Source organism: Antechinus flavipes, chromosome 1 (assembly GCF_016432865.1).
Source record: "Antechinus flavipes isolate AdamAnt ecotype Samford, QLD, Australia chromosome 1, AdamAnt_v2, whole genome shotgun sequence".
Lineage (NCBI taxonomy): Eukaryota > Metazoa > Chordata > Mammalia > Dasyuromorphia > Dasyuridae > Antechinus > Antechinus flavipes.
Window position 1 is genome coordinate 679,005,675 of NC_067398.1, and position 22,055 is coordinate 679,027,729.

The 22,055-nt window shown below is 37.1% G+C and overlaps 1 protein-coding gene across 1 annotated transcript in view; it reads left to right on the top strand.

Moving 5' to 3' along the window:
- The window catches only part of LOC127545290 (ceramide synthase 4-like), a 40,074-nt gene extending 21,200 nt beyond the window's left edge, over positions 1–18,874 (top strand). The window contains exons 7-11 of the mRNA XM_051972464.1: positions 2,164–2,256; positions 2,861–2,989; positions 13,609–13,715; positions 14,024–14,180; positions 16,802–18,874. Coding sequence (XP_051828424.1) covers positions 2,164–2,256; positions 2,861–2,989; positions 13,609–13,715; positions 14,024–14,180; positions 16,802–16,879 — 564 coding nt within the window. The 3' untranslated portion in view covers positions 16,880–18,874. The remainder of the gene's footprint in view (positions 1–2,163; positions 2,257–2,860; positions 2,990–13,608; positions 13,716–14,023; positions 14,181–16,801) is intronic.
- Positions 18,875–22,055: the final 3,181 nt, after the last annotated feature.

The window sequence follows — 22,055 nt, forward strand, 5'->3', positions numbered from 1 at the left end:
GTGAGCTATTCCTGGACTGGTGCCAGATTTGTCCATTGAGAGAATACCTAGGAACAATGATAATGATGATGATGATAATGGTGATGATGGTATGGTGACGATGATGATGAAAGTTGGCATTTATATAGCACTTTAAGGTTTTGCAAAGCATTTCACAAATGCTATCTCATTTGATCTTCACAACTTTGTGAAAAAAACCCAGATATTTTCAGACCAATTGATAACTAACAATATCTATCCCAAATTGTATTTATAAAATTGATTTTTTAAACTTTTATGTTTTAAAACTTAATGTTTATCCCACATAAATTCTACCTTATTCATGTTATCTAGACAAAATAAACACTCAAGATTTTTTTTGGATCTTAATAGTCATCAAGTTGACTAGTTAGCGATTATTCCACCAGAGTAGAGGATAACCTTAGCTACATAATTCCCCAATAGCGTGGTAGCTCCCCTATTTCCCTATTTCTGTCTATCATCCCTATTTCTCAGGGATACCCTTCCCCTCCAAAAGGGGAAAGCTCAGATGGATTCAAGACTAAAGTATTTAGACATTTATGACCACTCTACCCTATTGACTCCTACCTGACTTTCTAAAATACCAATTGCAATTAAGGTAAATTGGAGCAACAAAGTTTGAAGCATGTTCAATTTATTGGTAGTTGCCAATAAAAAGAAGTCTTTGTCTCCTAAATAAGTCAAAAGACCCTGGATGAAGACTGACATTATTTTCAAGGACAAAATAAAGACCATCCACAAATTAGAAAACAGCATCATAGACAGGGAAACAATACAACTGATTACAGAATCAGAAGCATTATACCACCAAGGACAATATGATTAGCTGGAAATTTGGAATGTAAAGCTAACAATAACTTCTCTTCCTCTTTGTCACTGTGGATTTTGTTATTGGAGGTGTCTTACCTGCATGGAGCCAGTTGTCATTGTTGTCATTTTTATTTGCACATTGGCTAGATTTACATGGGCCAGAGGCACACAAAGTCATCAGCCTCATTCTCTCTTCCTGAGATATCAAAATCCAGTGGCAGGATCTAAGGCAGGATGGCGTAGGATGCAGTGGATGACCTTGGCATCTTTGATGCCTGCCTGACCGAACTCTAAACACTCCAAGGAGTGACTTCAGTCACTTTCATGACATTTGGAACAAATTATTCTCATCTTTCCATTTTACCAGGAAACATTATCACATACTTAGGGAAGACTTCCCCCAAACTGACTGATGAGATTGAGATCTGTTAATTACCCTCAATCTGATTTAGCCTGTCTACCAAGATGGTTTTACTAGATTGTGGTCACTGGAGATGCTACAGCTTCTTGGAACCATAGTTGAGAATTGGGTGAAAACGTGAGCACCAAAGATGGTTGAGCAGACCTAAAAAGGACTGAGCAAGCTCTCATCAGAGGTACTAGACCTCCTGAATACCTCATGCACCTCGCATGGCTACTTTGTATCACAACAGTAACAGATCAATTCTTCATGAAGAACAGTCAGGGTTACAAAGATAACAGACCAGACTCCCTGACATCTAACTGTATCATTCAAGGAAGAGATTTTCTTGATACAGGAATAAACCAGTGACTAGCAAGAAAACAGAACTCCTGAACTTACTTCAGAGATAAGGAGTGATTTACAAGAAAGCCAAACTTCCAAACTTAACTCGGAGATAAATTATACATGACTTAGTAATTATACAAAATGTCAGTACAGATACAAAATGAAGTCAATTTCATTTTCTCAGTTTTCAGCGTATATGTATATATATGTGCCTTGTGAATGTATGCATATATGTATGTAAATGAACATATATATGTGTGTGCATGCATGTATGTATATAAAGTTTCCCCTAATAGAATATAAGCTTCTTAATGCAGAAATTGTTTCATTTGTATCTTTGTATCTTTAGTGCCTGACATATAAGAAGTAAGTTTAATAGATGTTTGTTTGCTGAACATAAACAGATTTATAGAGGACTGGTCCCAGGTGTGTCTTACCCATAGGTCACAGCCTAGTATGACTAGAAAATGGGAAAAGGAAGAGTCGTTAGCCCCATTCTACCAGAACTCCTGAACTTTTGATTCCCTATTGAACTTTGTATCTATGGGCAACACCAATGACCAAGTGATTTCTTTAACCCTCAGCCTCTGAAAACTACAATATACTGGTGGTTCCTCTTGGAGCTCAGCTTCTACCTCTCTTTGCTGCTCACTCTGACCCTTGATGTGAAGAGGAAGGTGAGTTTGGAGGGAGGCCAGGTTTTGGGAAAAATTCTTGTCTTCACGGTCAGAAGGAAGAAAAGTAGAAGGAAGAAGGACTTGGTTTCTAGTGTCTACCCCATGAGTAAAGTGTCATCCTTGGGTCTGGCTCCAAAAGTCAGTGAATAGGGTTGAGTGCAGGGCCATCTCCCATGGGGTCAGTAAAGGCAGACCTAATCTCCCTGAGTTTTGTGTTCTCTGTGGGAGACTGGATAAGGGACTAAATAGAAGTTCATGGTGAAATTTAATTCAATGGCCAAGTGGCTCTCTTTGGAACTCCTATCACTGGGTCCATATCCAACTCAATTTTCAGCTTTTCCTCCACCATGCTATTAACTACTTGAACCTGCTTCTTCATCTACTCCTTGTACCTCATCTCCTACCTTGTAACTCAATCTCTGATTTCTCTCAGTAGACTTGAACCCTTTTTCAAAGGACTATTACATAGCCAGGACAGAAGTAGTGGAAAGAATGGTATTCCTTGACTATGGGTCAGAGGCTAAGCCTGAACATGCATAAAACCAACTATAACTTTTTGGAAGTCTTTGAGATCCTGGCCTCATGACTGCCCTCTTCTTCCCAGGACTTTATGGGACAGGTCATCCACCATTTTGCTACTATCACTTTGATCTCCTTTGCCTATTGTGCCAACTTTGTAAATGTGGGTGCCCTGGTGCTGCTGCTACATGATGTATCTGATGTCTTCCTGGAGGTGAGTAAATCCAGCATGGAAGAGTGAAGCTCACTTCAACCTGAGTCCTTGGGAGTTTCATGTGTTACATGGGCATGGCCCCAGAGAATAGAACAGAACTATCTCTAAATTCTTCACCTTCATTGCAATCCAGTGTCTAGTGGCCTAATTAAAGGAGAAAGTTGGGACTACAAGGATCTGACTCTATTCCTGAGAAAGAAGGGAATGACACAAAATAGAGAGATGACTTTTTTTTCTCCTTGGTTCTATCCTTATCAGAGAATAAGTTATCAGGGAAATCTCTAAAAATAAGATTTAACTAGGGTTCATAAGTAGGATCTCCCCAAAAGAAGAAAAGAGGCATATTTACTAGATCCTTAGAAAAAAAAACTTCTCCTTATACAATAAGATTATTAGGTATTGATAAAGGAGACAAAAAAATAAAGGAGAAAAAAATAACACCTTAAAAACAGACTAGACCAATGAGAAGCCAATGAGAAGAAGAATGCCTTAAAAAGCAGAATTGACCAAGTGGACAAAGAGACACAAAAACTCCTTTTTTAAAAAACATTCCTTAAGAAGTAGAATTGGACAAATGGAAAAGAAAGTATAAAAACTCAATGAAAACAACAATTCCCTAAAAAGCAAAATTAACTAAATAGAATTTAATGACTTAATTAGAAATCAAGAAATAATCAAAGTAAACCAAAAGAATGAAAAAATAGAAAGCAATGTGAAATATCTCATTGCAAAAATAAAAACTAACTTGGAAAACAGATACAGGAGAGATAATTTAGAAATTATTGGAGTACCTGAAAATCATAATTTAAAAGTCTAGATATCATCTTTCTTTTTTTTTATTATAACTTTTTATTGACAGAACATATGCCTGGGTAATTTTTTACAACATTATCCCACATTACAACAACAATATGCACTCAATTCTGTTCTGACTTTTCCTTTCCCTCCTTCCATCCCCCCATCCTCGATGGTAAGAATCTTATACATGTTAAATATGTTACAGTATATCCTAGATACAATATATATGTGCAGAACTGAACAGTTCTTTTGTTGCACAGGGAGAATTGGATTCAGAAGGTAAAAATAGCCTGGGAAGAAAAACAAAAATGCACACAGTTTACACTCATTTCTCAGTGTTCCTTCTCTGGGTATAGCTGCTTCTGTCCATCATTGATCAGTTGGAACTGAGTTAGATCTTCTCTTTGTTGAAGATATTCACTTCCATCAGAATACTAGATATCATCTTTCAAGAAATTATCAAGAAAAACCACTGATATTCTAGAAGCAGAGGGTAAAATAGACATTGAAAGAATCCACCAATCTCCTTCTGAAAGAAATCCCAAAATGAATATTATAACCAAATTCCAGAGCTCCCAGACCAAGGAGAAAATATTGCAAGCAGCCAGAAAGAAACAATTCAATCAGGATAACACAAAATTTAGCTGCTTCTACATTAAAGTATTAGATGGCTTTGAATATGATATTTTAGAGGCAAAGGAACTACGATTACAACCAAGAACCATCTCTCCAACAAAACTGAGTCTAATCCTTTGAGGTACAAATGGACATTTGATGAAATAGAATAATTTCAATTATTCTTGATGAAAAAATCAAAGCTGAATATAAAATTTGATTTTCAAATATAAGATTCAAGAGAAGCATGAAAAGGTAAACAGAAAAGGAAAATCATAAGGAACTTAATAAGATTAAATAAATAAATTAAATAAATACATTTCTACATGGGAAAATGTAATGTGCTTTCTAAAGCCCCCACGCTAGGGTGCCAAAATATACTATCTTAGTGGAGGAGTGAAGAAGGCAGGAGACCCACAAGGATGGTGGAAATATGGAGTTCATTTATTCCAAGATCTCCTCCCTTTATATGCCCTAATATACATGCACTAAGTATATACTACGTACATGGGACCACATGAACAACTTGCTATTGTATGTAGTTTACCACCTGGTATCACTCATTGCCACTTGATATCACTCTGCTTCAAATACTACACAAATTGTCACCACCCTCTGACTTTTCAGGAAAGCCGAGAGCTCTTAAAGGAGATGGGGAGCTGAACACTTCTGGGCTGAAGGGTCTTATTCCTCACTCAGAGTTCCCCCACTATCTGTGGCCCTCTACATCTCTCCCTTTCTTTTTGTTTTAATTGAAGCAGGTATATATCAATGATTAAATCCATCACCATGGGAGGAATCACACAGGCAAGTTGTAATATCCTACAAGCAAGTAGTAAAGCAACAAACAATATAAACAAACAAGATACTATAAAAGATTTCCATGAGTCCCAGAAGGAAGGTGTAGAAAATAACTATCAATTCACAACCATACATACACTTCCTTCAGCAGCCAAGACTTAGTCCAAAGCCAATCTATTATCCATCACTTCCTATGTCAGAGAATCCAATGGTTCCTGCAGGTTTTGAAGTCCTGTATCAGTCTCATGTCTCAGGGAATCCAATGATTCCTGCAGGTTTTGAAGTTCTGCATCAGTCTCATTGACAATTATTTTTGATATTTATGAGTTAATTGCCATATACATAAGGTTAACTGCTAGACTCTTTCAGTGGTGGGCACAGTCAGTGATGGAACCATGTGATGTTTCTTGGGTCTCTTCCTTCATTTTGAAGGTCTTCTCTTTTTCCATCTCTTTCTAATGGACAAAGTGGATATGGCTCATTGGCACTTATTGGGTTCCATTCTCTGTCTGTTGAGATATAAGCAAACCCTTTCCCCCAAGCAATTAATATATCTGGTCCCTTCCATTCACCACTTTCTGGATCTTCTCACATCACCTGGAAATTATCTAAAGATATTAGAGCTGCTTGCACTGGGTACTACCCTTTTGGTGGTGAAACTGTCTACTTGAGCCAGTGCTTCTCCATCAAAAATCAAAAAATTAATGGTATAGAGGGCTAAATTTAGGAGTTCTCTGGGGTTACCTGTGGCTCCCCCTTTCTTTTGTTTTTGGAGGAGAATCTTGATGTGTCTGTTTCTCCTCTCTACTATTGTCTGTCTTTGAGAATTAAAAGGTATGATAATGGTGTGTAAAATCTGATACTGTCCACAAAAGTGTGCAAAATATTTAGAAGTATGCAGGTCCATTATCTGTTTTTATTGCTTGTGGCATATCCATAATTGCATAAGGAATTATGTGTAAGGAATTCAGTGACCACTAGAGCTGTTTCTTTTGCTGCTAGTATTGCAAAAGTAAATCCTGAAAAGGTGTCTACTACAAGATGGATAAAAGACGACCAAAAGATTTATAATCTTTTGTCACATTGTGTCACACACATCCATTTGTCAAATTTCATTGGATCTTAAACCACAAGGGTTCTTCCCTGAAGGTAGCATAGAAGTATGAAAAGGAAGGCAAATTATACAGGCTTTTATTATGCTCCTAGCTTCCTCTTTTGTTATCCCAAACCACAGATGTAAAGCTTGTGCAGATTGATGATATTTTGAATGAGATTCTTGGGCTGTCTGAAATAAAGGAGTATTGGCTAACATGGTTAGAAAGCGATCTGCCTTTAGAAGTTTTGTATGAGAGTAGACATGTAAGATATAATAACACTTACCTGGACATTTTCTCACTTGCTCTTGAAGTTCCTTAAAGAGCTGATATATGTTAGAGGCTACAAATTTTATTTGGGCTGTGGCAATTCTTTGTACCACACCTACTGAATAAGTTGACTCATATATTAGATTTACATCTCCTGGATAATAAGTAAGAGCTAGTATGATTGCATACAATTCATTCTGCTCAGTGGACTGAAAAGAAGTTTTGACTACTTTTTTATAGCTAAGTCAGGAGAATATACAGCACAAATGTTATGTTGGATGCATCTGTAAAGATAGTTGGTCCTTTAAAAGGAACCTTAGAAATCTTTTCTTCAAAAATTCATGGCCAATTATGAGGTAGCTGGGTTATCTTTAAGGAAGAGCTGTAGCCAATAAAATTTGCCATTCTGGGATGGTTTCACAGCATACATTAATTTGTACATTGGAATAAAAGTTGTATATCTTGTCAGGTCTTATCCCAGATAATTGTACTACTCACTTCATGGCCTTTAACAAGATTTTAGCCACAAACACTGGATAAGGAATAAAGCTTTGGTCAGATTATGCTTGGAAGGTCACCCACTCAATCACACTGTCTCCTTGGTGAAGGACTGGTGTAAGTGGCTGTTTTGTAACAAAAACTGATATTTCCAAGGGTTTTTGAGTGACTTTCAATCACATTGGATAAAGCCAGTTCAAGGACTCTCAAAGCCTCTTGAGCTTCTTTTGTAAGCTGAAGTGGTGAGTCTAAAGCAGTAAATCCCCTTAAAATGTCATATAATGGTTATAACTGATTGATAGTTAAGCATAACACCAGACACATCTATTGGATATTTCCTATCAGTTTCTGAAAGTCATTTAAGGTGTTCAATTTTTTTGTTCTTAAAGAGAGTTTTTGTACTGCGAATACCTTAAGATGTACTTCATGTCTTAAATATTGAAAAGGAGCATGCTATGCAATTGGTAGTTCCTTAGTGTTTCTATGGTCTTTTGTAGGCATGCTTCTAATGTTTGCTCCTCCAGTGCACATCCCAAAATATCATCCATGTAATGTAATAACATAACTTTTGTAAATGATTTTCTTACAGGATTAAGAGCAGCCACTACACATTTGACACATGGTAGAGCTATTTTTCATCCCCTGTAGCAAAACTGTCCATTCAAATCTTTTATAAGGCTCAGCTAAATTAATATTGGGCACTGAAAAGGCAAATCTTTTCATATCCTCCTTATCCAGAGAGATGGAATAGAAACAATCCTTAATGTCTATAATCCAGAGAGGCCATTCTCTAGGCAATTGAGTAGGAGACGGAAGCTAAAGAGTTCCCATAGTTTCCATCTGTTCATTTACTTTTCTCAAGTCAGTTATCATCCTCCATTTTCTTGATTTCCTCTTTATAGCAAATAAAGAGGAATTCCAAGGATTTAGAGAAGGTTGTAAGTGTCCTTGGTCAAGTTGCTTCTGTACTATATCTAATAAGACCTGAATTTTTTCACTGGTTAAGGGCCACTGTTCTACCCACACTGGCAATCAGTTTTCCATTGAGTGGAAACGGGTGAGAGTGCTAGTAGGCCTTGGACAGCAACCCTGCCTAAAAAGCCTAAGTACTTAATTGTAATCCTAACTGTTGTAAAATGTCTCTTCCCCATAGATTGATGGGGATTTTTTTTTTGCTACAAAAGGGGTAAAAACTCTTGTTTTATCTTCAAATTTCCATCTCAAAGGGGTAGCACTAAGTTTAGCTACTATTGATCTTCCTATACCAGACATATGTGTGTCTGCCGTAATCTTTGGCCAGTGACTGGGCCAGCTGACCCCTCTGAGGACTGTACAATCTGCACCTGTGTCTCCCAATCTTTTCAAAGGTGTGCTATTTACATACATAGTCAACATAAGACAATCAGCTGTAACAGCTGCAATTCCAGAATATTCCTGGAATATGTTATTTGGAGTCAGAATCTGGATAAATATCACCAACCTGCATTTCAGGGGAAGGGTGCCCCTTGCTTTGATAGTGGCAGAAGCAATTTGCTCATACATTGTCAAAGGTTAATTAATCTGTGCTAAAGTGTCTGCATAAGGACCTACACCTGCTAGTGGGTCAAAGGTGACTGGTATATTAACTCCAGCCTATTTCATTGGGCTTGTGTCCTACAGAGTTCAGCATACTCAGAAAGCCACAACAAGCTTTGTCCAGGTTCTAAACATGTCTTTGCTATAGATTTCCAATTATTATGAGTTAAAATTTCATAAGCCAAATTCTCTAACAGTATCTTTACATAAGATGATGTAGATCCATAATGAGTACAAGCCTTTTTTAGATCTTTGATGATTTCCAGATTAAAAGGAATGTACCTTTGTCTTATTTGACCAGAAGAGTCAAGCTCTTCAATCACAGGATATGCTTCTATTCTCAATCCAATTGTATCCTGTCCTTCCTCCTTAGAGTTAACTTATGCCTCTTGTAATGGTGACATAGTGGATGGACAAAACTGCTGCATGGTGGTGCTGATGATGTCATTGCCCCTCCCACTTCCCCTCCCACCCACAAAGGTGGAGTTGAGGGAGGAGGGTCAGGAGATGGGAAATATCCTAAGGTCACATGCTCAAGTACAGGCAGAAGTAAAACCACACTGTGAAAGTGAGAAGGACCATATTCTTTAGGCTTATAAGCACAGTACTTGAGGTACTTAATTTAGCCCAATTGACCATGCCTTCCTACCATATTGTCAGTACCATTCCCCTCCTGCTTTTTCTCCTTACACTTCCTTGCCTGGCCATCCACATTAAAATCTTTTCTTGTTTTAAAACTGGTGGGATTCTTTAAAGCCAATTCTATTATATTATACATAAGTAATGTTTCCTCAGAAATTGAATCAGGACTCATAGCTTTGTAATATCCAATTAGTTGCTCTCCCACTATTTTCCACATCTCTGGCTCTAATTTTTCTTCCTTAGAGAGTCAAGGAGATGGGCACTCTAATATATTTAAGAACTCATTGATCTGCTTCTGAGTTACTAACAAACCTTGCTTCTCTATTAACCTAACTAAGCATGCTTCATACTTTGGGGGGAGGGGAGGGACTCTTTTCTTAGTATTTGCCCTATTTCTGCTAAAAAACAAAGGGCTAGTTTAACCTTTACTGATTTTTCTGCTTACCTTATAGAAGTAAGCTTCTATACTTAGCTTATTCCTAAGATCACAAGTTTCAATTTCAAGCCTGTCTTCCTCATTTTCTGGGGACAATCAACACACCAGTTATAAAAAGTAATGATGAGTTGCTGTACCATTCTGGAATAGTCTATGTACCTCCATAAAAGGCCGAAGTAATTGCCAAACACCAGTCCTATAGTTGAAGGAGTCATTCAACAGTGTAATCAGCAGGCCTCTTGCCTTCTTGTGGAGCTGGCTGGTGCATCTGTGTTTTAAGACCTCTTCCAGCCCAGGATTCTTCTATTCTTCCCTATATAGTTAGCTATGGCAGGAATTGTGGATGAGGCAAGGTTAAAAAGAAAGATATACAAGTCTGGGCAGGGGATAAAGCTGAAAGAGGAAAGAAGTTGGGTAAGGTGGGCAGACCTATCTAAGCTCTAAATAACTTGGCTAAAAGGATCAAAAGTGGCTTTGCTAATGTGCTCATAGCAGAAAATGGAGGAGGCTGGAAGTAACAAGTTGGATATCTACCAGGGTCCTAAAAGATCCAGCACTAGGGCAGAGGATGCACAGAGCAAAGGGATGTAGATGAGAAGGCAAAAATTAGTTTTCCAAGCAGAAGATAATCAGGTGGTCCTGGACAACACTTTCTCTGAAAAACCTAGTTTTTTATTAGCCAGAACTCTGAACTTGAAATCAAGTATTAAGTCAGTGGGATTAACAAAGACAATGGTAGTTCAGTACATGTACTTAGTACTTAATATAGTTCTACAAGATTCATACCTATGATGAAAGAGCATATAAGCTTGGACAAACTCAGCCAGAAGCAGAACTAGGGAATACAGAGACCAGAGTGGTGGTCCTCCTGCCTCCCCCACAGAAGCCAAGACACATTCAGGAGGACTTCAAGAAAGCTGGTCCAGGTCTCAGGCAAGGAGACAATAAAGGGTTTGAACTTTAACCCTTGGCTACTCTTGTGGTGATTACTCTGACTGAAACAAAGCCTGCTCCCAAAACCCCTAGAGATCCCAAGAAAAATGAAATGAGAACATTACAGTGATTAGTGGATATAAAGTAATGGGAGTTCAGGGGATGACATTGAGAGCCACAAAAGTTAATGCAGTTTGGGCTGCATTCAGAAAAACCCAATGTGTAATACAGAATACTGTACTCAGTTTGCCTTAATATCCTCTCCTCTCTGGACTTATATAATTCTGCTCCCCTGAATTTCCTCCCCCCTGGATAACCATTTTTTCTTGGTCTTCTTTGCTGCATCTTCTTCCATGTCACTCACTAACTGAGGATCTTCAGTAGTCAGGTAGGAGCTTTAGAATTGACAAACTCAAGTACATTTAGCATAGAAATTGCTAAGTTCTTATGAGCTCATGTCCCTCAATAAAACATTTTTTGAGCTTACATCTCCTTCATATGTGTGTTTATTAATAAATTATTTTCATGTCCCTTTGACTCATTAATATATAACAAAACACAAATATAAACTTTTAAAGGATGGAGAAAATGAAATAAACAAAAATTTTAAAAATTATCTATCACTGTGCAAAAACCCTTATTTTCTTGAGATCAAATAATTGACTATACTTTTTTGCTTTTAATCCTGTCTATGCCTTGATTGTTAATAAGAAAAGAACTGGCTGGGTTCAGATCTCACCTCTTGACACATACCCAGGCTCTGTGACCCTGGGCAAGGCTCTCAATATTTTGGTGTTCTAAACAAGAGATGAAAGCAAGCAACATTCCATAGTCCAGTGGAAACCATGTTAAATATAACTGAGAAATAGTTAACATAATAAATAAAAGCATAATAGAAATAGACAAAGTTAATATGTAGTTTTCTAAGTCAATATGCAGCTAAGAAAACCTGATGTCAAATTTAATGACTTTTATAGTCTTATTTGAAGTTGACACCACTGCTCTAGGTAGAAGTGCCAACCTGAATTAGCAGGAGCAATTTCCTCATCCCATAGTTTCTAAGACCAGTGAAATCACAGATCTGGGTCCTATCCCTGTAACTAATCAGTTAATTTTTTTAAAGGTAATGCTTTATTGAAATATCCAAAAATAAAACAATAAGTTATAACTGATAGGGAACAGAATAGTGGCAATGCGAAAATAACAGGCAAATGTGAATTATATATGGTTTCAATACTGTAAAGAATATTCAGCATATATCTATTCCTCTTTCTTTATGATGGCTTCATACCTTAAATTAGGTGCCCCAATGACTGGCATACGCAATCTGAAGTCAGGAAAATCTGAATTCAAATCCTGCCGCAGAATTTTCTAATTATGTGACCCTGGAAAAATTATTTAACCAATCTCTGCCTCAGTTTCCTGATTTGTAAAATGGAGATAATAATAGCACCTACTTCCCAAATAAAATGAAATTATATTTCCTCTGTGATGCATACATTCTAGTTATTATTAATTTTTTTTTTGTATTTTAATAGTGTTTTTATATGAGTTTGAGGAACAGGAAATAGACCAATCTGTCTTGAGAGCAGAATGCAGGAATGTGCATAAGATTGGAAAAGTAGATTAAGGATAGGTCATGGAGGACTTTGAATCCAACCACACGGATTTATATTTGATTCTAGAAAATCAAAACTGATGTTAAGGAGCCACTGGAGATTTTTGAGTAAGGGAGTGGTATGTTCAGATATGTTCTTGAGGAAGATTGCTTTGGCAGTTCAGTGGGAAAGCATATGAAGTAGAGAAAAACCTGAGAAAGAGGGTCCAATTAAGAGGCTGCTAACAATAATCCAGGCAAGAGCTAACCCTGATTCTAATGGTTATATAACTGGAGATAAGAGAATGTAGATGAAATATATTGTGGCAACTGCTTGGATATATGTGTGGGGACTGGGGGCAAAAGTGAGGAGTCAAAAATGACAGTGAATTTTCAAATCTGAATGACAAGGGATGTGATTGCTGAGAAAAATGAAGAAGTATTGGGGAAGACAGGATTTGAAGGGGATAAGAGCTATAATGAATATCACAACTCATCTATGTATCTTATGACTAGCTCTGTCCTACCCAAAATTAAAAAGATGGAGTAGGGTTCACTGGTCAATGTCCTGAAATTCAGTCTATCCTCCAAGGGGAATCTTTAGGCTACATATAAAGAAAGCCTTCCTGTAATGTTCTTACTTGGTTTTCTTGAAGTCTCTGGAACAGCTTTCCTTTCAGCAAAGTACAAGAACAGCCAGGTATTAAAGTCCAAAAGTCTTTATTGTCTCCTTCTCTTGGTGCTCAGTTAGCTTTCTCGTGGCCTTCAGAGGAAACTTGGTTTCAGTGGAGAAGTGCAGGAGGACAGGCCACCACGGTGATGTGAGATGAAGCGAATCTGAGTCCAAGGGTTTGTGCTTCAGCCTCCAGACACCACAAAGGTGGACAATGGAATGACTATCTCTGCCTCTCTTGGAATGAATCTGTCTCTGCCTCTCTTGTCTGAGTTTGTCCCAGATGATATGCTCTACACTGAGTATAAACCAATCATTATATCTCTAGGAAACCATTATTTGTTGTAATATTAAATCAATCGTACTGAACTTAGAGAACTATTAATCACCATGCTAAACTAGATAACTATTGTCTTTATCAATTCCACTGACTTAACACCTTGTAAGAATCCTTGTTAAGTTTAAGAGTTCTGGACCATAACACCTTCCTAACATGCAAAGTCCTCTGAAAATAGAATATATGGCCTGCAAGATATAAGAGATGTCCATCATTATAGGCCTCCAGGGGAAATGATTACTTATCCAGGAGAACTCTTGGACAAGTGTAGGTTGTACTAGATACTCTCTAAGAACTTCTCCCAATTCTAGGTTTAGTTTTCTAAAATTCTCTCTTTTGTCCCCTTCCAGGTCTATAAGATGCTAAGTTATGCACAGTGGAAGCAAGCTCGGGAAGCCATATTCATCCTCTTTACCTTGGTGTTCTTGGTTACCAGACTCATTCTCTTCCCAATCAAGTAAGCCCAGGACTAGGAGGTGCAGTAGGGTAAAGGCAAGGAGGAGGAAAAAGAGCTGCCTCCTAGAAAGAGAAGTAACCTGCTCCCTGACAAGTCTTTCCATGTATGAAAAAAGTGGAATGACATTAGGCCAGGGGAGGCTAGGAGTCCTTTTAGGATGTTCTACCCTTCCTCCCATCCCAGAGGAGTTTTACTCTTCCTCTTCCATTTCTTTGGGGATGGAAGGTTATTTTTGATGATCAAGATGTCTAAACCCTGGCAGCCTGCTTCATACCCTGACTACATTGTGATCCCTCTTTTTCTTGCAGAGTCCTCTACACAACCTACTGTGTTGCCCAGCAAAGAAAGAGCTACTTCTTTGGATACTATTTTTCTATTACTCTCCTGATGGTTCTGCAGGGTCTCAATGTCTTTTGGTCTTTCCTCATCCTCAAAATGGTCTGCAAGTTTTTAGCAGAAGGCCAGGTAGGTACAATATTAGCTCTGATCCTTTGAAATTCCCTTCCCCCAATCCATGACCAATATCAAGGGAGACTAGAGAAAAAGGGGAAATTATCTGGAAGATGATGATATGGGGACTCAAGATATCCTAGTGCCAGTAGGCACTCAATAGTGCCAGCAAGCATCTTACCTATTGTTCTTATTCTTATTTTTGTCTTTTCCAATCTCTCTCTCCTTCTTTGTCCCTCCCTCTCTCTCTCTGTGTTTGTCTGTATCTTTCTATCTCTCTGTCTCTCTGTCTCTGTATATGTATATGTGCTTCTCTCTCTCTCTCTCTCTCTCTCTCTTTCTCTCTCTTTCTCTTCCTCTCTACTTTCCTTCTTCCTTCCTCCTTTCTTCCTCCCCTACCTCTCTCTAATTTCTTTTACTCCATGCCTTTCCTCCTTCTTTTCCACTCTGTCACACCTTACATATTCAGTCACTTCTACCTCTCCAATATCCACCTCTCCAATACCTCACCGTTCTAAGCCCTTCTTCTCAACTCACACACCCATCATTCTGAAAACTGATTTCCTCAAAGCCCAGGTTACAATGGAAAGAAAGAAGATAATGAGAATAAACTGTATATTGAAGAAAGAAAATGGAAAGAGGTAGGATCCAAGGTTTATATGAAGGAGTTAGCCTTGGCAAGGATAAAGACAATTATTTTTATGTGAGAGAATGATGAAGAAAAAGATAGTAGAAGAAGATGCCTAAATGATATGAGGAGAGGAGGAGAGGAAGTTGTGATTGCATGATTTTAATTGTTTCAGTGAAGAAAAAGATGAGGCGCTCAGCTGAGAGAATATAGGGAAAACACTGTGGAAATCTTGAGGAGGGATAAAAAGGTTTGGAATTTCCATAATGGTGAGTGGTCTAGCAAATCAATTAGGAAAGCACAATAGGTTTCTCTTCTTCAGTTACAACCCCAATTGAAGGTGTATAACAGATTTGTTGGAGAATCTCAGTTCAGTCTTGTGGTTTTTCTCAAACTCTGTTCAGTAGCATGTGAATAGGAAAAAAGGAGATAAATATTGGAAATAATCCAATTATTTAGGGAATGACAAAGTCTGGTAGCTAATAGGACAAGGAAGCAAGAAATTCAAGTGGAGAGGACACTGTTGAGTTGGGCTGATTTACCAAGGGGTCAAAATAGGAAAGAAAGAGAATGTAGTCTTATCAATGCACCTGATAAGAAGGTGAGAATGAGAAGAATTGGAGGTAACAGTGAAGATGAACAAGTTTGGACAATGTAAAGTCTAGGGAAAGATGTAATCATAAAAGATGATTATTGGACAAGGGAATATCAGAATTTATGTATAGATAAGTGGAATATTTGTGGATGGTCAAGGGTATGACCATTTATTTCTATGTGTGGCTAAGGTGAAGAAGAGTAACTCATAGGAGTTGAGCAGTTGAGTTGGAAAGTTAGGATATTTAAGGGAATATCAGCAGGTATATTGAATTTCAAATGTGTGAAAATAGAAGTGTAGACGGTTATGGTGAGTGGGAGGGTGTGGAAACATTGAATTCATTCAAGGTGGAAGAAAAACAATCACTTGATTGTTGACTGATAACAGTCACAGTGACCTGAACTGGGTAACAAATTTTTTCACTGAATAAAGAATAAACTCTCCTGCTCAATGAATGGATGAAAAATTTTTATTAAGCTAAACATTTATTGTGCTAAACTCTAGGGATACCAATACAAAACTGAGTCTATCTTAAAGAGTAGAAGATAATACATAGAGAGGGATGTTTTGGTTTGAGAATAACAGAATAATAGAAAATAATTTGAGAATAATAAAAAATAGACCTTTAAAGTTTGTAAATATCCTTTATGAACATTATCTCATTTGGGAACCCACTGAGATTGTGAATGGAGTCACAATCAATCAACATGTCCTCTACTGGAGAAATGGATCCAGGAGCAATGGAATGTTAAACGCATGTTGCAAAGCTGGAAATCAGGAAAAAGGGATTTGAGGACCCATAAAATGCTAGAGAAAATATAAGGTCCAGTAGTCCCGAAGTCCAGAAGGTAGAACAGCAGGCAGGATCATTGACAACATAAAAATGGCCATCCCTAGCACCCTATTACCACCAAAATAAAGTATAGACTCTTTTTATCACACAAAACCTTGTACCAGTCAGCCCCAGTCTACTTTTCCAGCCTCACTATAAATGCTCTTATTGTTTCATTCACGATTCTTTCTGACCAAATCAGCCTTCCTACTGTCCTTTGTTCAGAACACTATCTACATCTCTGTATCTTTATACATTTTGTCCATCTATTCCTGAAAGTATAATCCCTGCCCCTTCACTTCCACATCTTAGAATTTCTTACTCTAAGACTCAGCTCAAACATCCAAATTTGGCATTTCCTGATTTCCTCACCACTCCCAACTTCTACTGCCATCCAACCCAAAATTTCCTTGTTTATTTATTTTGCATATATTCTGTATATAATTTTATAAGTGCAGACTGGTTCTCCTGAGGGCATGGCCCATTGTATTTTTATCTTGGTTTTTCCATTGCTTTCCACAGTGATGGGTGCATGGGAGGGGGTTAATAGATGCTTATTGATTGTCCCTATTGGTTCTCAGGTGACAAATGATGTGAGGAGTGACTTAGAAGAGGAGGACATGAGTGATGAGCAATTGACAGTGAAACTAATCCAATGATATCACAAGCATCTGAGCCTGGAGAGAGGAGCATTCAAGGGATGCCAGCTTGCCCTTGAGACTGTTCCAGTGGCATAACCTAGTCTAGCTCAATAGGAATCCCTGGAAGACTGTTCTCCTGACTTCTCGATAATCGAATCATTCTTGCAAATGTCCCAGCTTTTGATTGAATATGGATTCTACTGAGCAAGACCTGTGTTGAATGGAGCCCTTCATTTCTATCTCCATGTCTATCTGTCTCCACCTTTACTAGATCTCATGGAGAAGAAGGATTTTATGATGAAATTTTTTATCTTCTTTTGAATAGCCTTTCCCTCTGAACCATTATCCTTGGACTTTGATGATAAGATCCTTCCCCATCAGGAAAAAAGTGAGATTCTTTCTCCCTGCTTTCACAGCCTTGGCCAGATTGGGGATTACAGAGATGAAGACAGACAAGAAAAGAACAGACATCTTTTTCCTGGTTTATAGAAAAGTGTGACATTATAAAATCTTTCCAGGGGAATGCCTATTAACAATCTTAGACTACGTTCTATGAAGTTATGACATTTATCAAATGGAAACCATAGAAATAAATTTGCAGTATGAAATGACTTTACTGTAGCATGCCTTTGTTCCTACAATCTTTTAGTCATGATCTATTCCTCTTCTAGCATGTTTGTAATTTAGTTACAACCCCAATTGAGGGTAGTAACAAATTTGTTGGGGAATCTCAGTTATTATGGTCTTATGGTTTTTCTCAAACTCTGTTCAGTAGCATGTGAATAGAAAAAAAAGGAGATAGATGTTGGAAATAATCCAAGCTTAGGATGACAAAGTCTGATAGCTAATAGGACAAGGAAGCAAGAAATTCAAGTGGAGAGGACACTATTGAGTTGGGCTGATTTACCAAGGGGTGAAAATAGGAAAGAAAGAGAATGTAGTCTTATCAGTGCACCTCTTCCCTCCCTCCATCCCCACTTTTCTCTTTATTCTACCTCATACATATACTGTCTTCAATCCTCTGACGCCTCTGACACCCACTCTCATTGTCTCTATGGGCTAGGAATATAGAATAATAATATTCTATTACATTCATATGCCATAATTTATACAACCATTTTTCCACAGTTGGTCACCCACTTTATTCTTGTTCTTTGGTACAATAACAACAACTTCAAATATTTTCATTCACCCAAGTCTTTGTTAACTTTGGGGTTATATCTAGTAGTACCATAACATAGAGCGTGCACATTTTCCAAGTTGCTTTGTAGAATGGCAAAATTTTCCAGATTATAAATACAGACCATTTTCTCCAACTCTAATTCTGTTTCCCTCTGTCCTCAAAGGGATATGATGAACCAATCTGACTTTTCTTCCTATCTTTCAAAAGGCTACCTACCTCTTTCCTACACACATGCACACACACCACATACCCCTCTACTCATTCTTGCCAAAGTGAAAAGAAAACCTACTTTTAAGTCAAGGGTTTAATTCCAGGCTTTGCTATTTCTTACCCAATTAAACCTAATAAAACCTATATATTATCAAGCTTGCATGAACCACTCTTTTTTTAGTATCTTAGTATTCTCTTAGAGGGTCTACTTCCCCACATATTAGTATATCATGGTAGAACAGCCCTCTTTGATGTCTCCTGATAATTGAAATAGCTGGTAGAATAGCCTGCCCCAACCCAATAAAATTTTTTGTGTTTTTACAGGAAGATGATTTTTTAAAATTTTGTATGACCTACCTAAACTGATATAAAATGAGAAAAACCAGGAGATCACTGTGAATAGTAACAACAATGTTTTAATGATGGTCAACTGTGGAAAGACTTGACTACTCTGATTAATGAAATGATCTGTAACAATTTCAAAGGCCTCATGATGAAAAATGTTATCCATCACTAAAGAGAATAATGATGAGCTCTGATACAAATTGAAGTGTAATTTTCTTACTTGCATTTTTGGAAATATGGTTAACATAAAAATATGTTTTGCATGTTTTCATATATATGTAATTGATATCATATTGTATTTTTTCTCATTGAGAGAAGTATAAGGGAGGGAGAGAATTTGAAATTCAAAATTTTAAAAGGAAAAAAATGTTTTAAAAATAAATAAATGGAGAGAAGAGAGTAAAGATAATGGATAAAAGGGAGGGACTCACCTGAACTCTTCCCCAAAACCTCTACAAAGAATTTTAAATGATTCTTCAAAACAAATTCTGAAGTGGCAGAATTCCTCAACATATGGGTCAAAACAATATCCCAACCCAATTCAACTCAGAATATCAGCAGGAAAAGTGATAATGACGCATAGTCCGGCAGAGGCTGCTCCCCAGAAAACCTGCAGTAAGTCTTGGGGCTAATTGAATCAGTTGCAGCATTGGCATTTTCTAGCCCACAGATAGTAATAAGGGTCTTTTTGCTGGCCCTAGAAGTGAGACTGTTGTACTGCCCATAATTGGATCTAGGTCACAGTCCTAGGTCTCAGTCCCAGGTCTAGGAGTACCTGCCCACAAAATATTGTGGCCACAGTGGAGCTGGGATCCTGGTCACTGATCCAGGACAGAAACGAATGCTTGTGGCTGTTTACAGATCAGAATACATGCCAGGAGAGTACTAAACACACCTCTTCCTACATCCTACCATCTTGGAAGAACAGAAAACGTATTAGTTTCCAGAATTCTTTCTGAAAACAGCATCACAAAAAAACCCTGAAGCTTAACACAGTGTACCCTCAACTCCAGAATCAGATCTCCACTTTAGCAGGTAGTTAAAAGTCAAAAAATAATCTGGGATCTTTTTGTAGTGGCAAGGAAATCGAGTGGATGCCCATCAGTTAGGGAATGGCTGAATAAATTTTGGCATATAAAGGTAATGGAATTTTTATTGTTCTATAAGAAGTGATGAGCAGAAAAGCCTGGAAAAACCTACATGAACTGATGCTGAGTGAAGTGAATAGAATGAGTAGAATATTGTACACAGTAACAGCAAGATTATATGATGATTGATTCTGATGGACTTAGTTATCAACAATGTAGTGATTCAAGACAATTTCAGTAGAGTTAAGAAGGAAAATACCAATTCCAGCAAGACAGAGAATTATGGAGATTGAGTGTGGATTAAAGATAGTATTTTCATCTTGTTGTTTGTTTGTTTCTCATGTTTTTTTTTTTTTAATCTGTTTAAAAAATTTTTTCCTAAACATGAAAAATACAGAAATATGTTTAAAGGATAGTACATATTTAACCTATATCATATTGTTTACTGTCTTTGGGTGGAGAGAAGGAGGGGAAAGAGGTAACACAAAGTTTTACAAGAATGAATGTTGAAAACTATCTTTCCATGTATTTGGAAAAATAAATACTCGGGGGGAAAGAAATAGACTGAGAAAATGAAAAGACAGCAGAAAAATCTCCAGGCTATTATTATGATTCACTGAATAGATAAAAACAACTCAGAAGAAAACAAAGTCAAAAGTGCACATCCAAAATCCCAAATAAAAATATGAATAAGCTCTTAAGCAATGAAAGAGCTCAAAAAGGATTTTAAAAATCAAGAAAGAGAAATGTTTTTAATTGGAAAGATAAATGAAAGTGATGCAATAAAATCAGGCGGGGGGAAGAGTCAACATCTTGGTAAAGGAGGTACAAAAAAATACAGAAAAAAATAATACCTTACAAAACAGAATAGGCCAAAGATATAAGCATAAAAATCCATTGAAAAAAAGAATGCCTTAAGAAGCAGGATTGACTAAATGGGAAAATATGTACAAAAGTTCACTAAAGAACAGAATTCCTTAAAAAGCAGAATTGGCCAAATGAAAAAAGAAATCCAAAAGCAAAATGAGGAAAATAGTTTCTTAAAAATTAGAATTGGGCAAGTGGAAGTTAATGACTTTATGATGCATCAAGAAACAATCAAAATCAAAAGAATGAAAAATAGAAGAAAGTGTAAAATATCTGGAAAATAGATCCAGGAGAGATCATTTTAAAATTATTGAACTTCCTGAAAGCCTTTAAAAAAAAAAGAGCCTACACATCATATTTCAAGAAATTATTTTTTTTTAATCTCTCCTGATATTCTAGAACTGGAGGGCAAAATAGAAATTGAAAGAAATCACTGATCACTTCCTGAAAGAGATCCCAAAATAAAAAATCCTAAGAACATTATAGCCAAATTCTAGCGCTCCCAGATCAAGGAGAAAATAAATCAAGCAACTAAAAAGAAACAATTTAAATATCATGGAACCACAATGAGGACATGGTTTAGCTATTTTTACATAAAAGGATAAGAGGGCTTGGAATATCATATTCCAAAGGGCAAAAGAGCTGGAATTACAACCAAGAATCATCTACCCAGAAAAACTGGGTAAAATCCTGCAGGCAGGAAAATAAACATTCTATGAAATAGAGGACTGGTAAGCATTCCTGATGAAAAAAACAGATCCAAGTAGAAAATTTAACTTCAAATACAAGACTCAAACATAAAAAGGTAAACAGAAAAGAGAAATCATAAGAGATTTGATAAGGTTAAGCTATTTACATGCCTACATGGGAAAATGATACTTGTTACTGCTGAAACTTTTTTCATTATTAGGGCAGTTAGAAGGAATGTATGTGAATTGAACATGAAGGGATAGTTATCTTAAAAAAAAAAAAAGAACAAATTAAGGGGTGAGAAAGAGGAATACACTGGAAGGAGAAAGGGACAAATAGGATAAAATAAATTATCTTATATAAAAGAGGTACAAAAGCCTTTATAGTACAGGGGGGAATAGGAGAGGTTTAATGGTGGGGAACAGTGAACTTTATTCTCATCAAAATTGGGACTAACATATGCTCACTTGGGCACATATTACCGTATAGGAAAGTAGGAGAAGATGATAGGGATGGGTGGCTGATAGAAGGGTGGATTTGGAGATTTGGAGATTTGGAGAGATAAAAGTCAGAAACAAAACACTTTTGAGAATAGACAAGAGAGAAAGTAGGATAAATGTGGGAGAAATAGGATAGAGGATAACATAGAAATCATAAATTTGGGGGGGAAATTGACAGCAAGTTTCCCTCAGAAAGGCCTCATTCCTCAAATACATAGAAAACTGAGTCAAATTTTTAGAAATAAGAGCCATTTCTCAATTGACAAATGGTCAAAGAATATGAACAAGCAGTTTTCAGAAGAATTAATCCT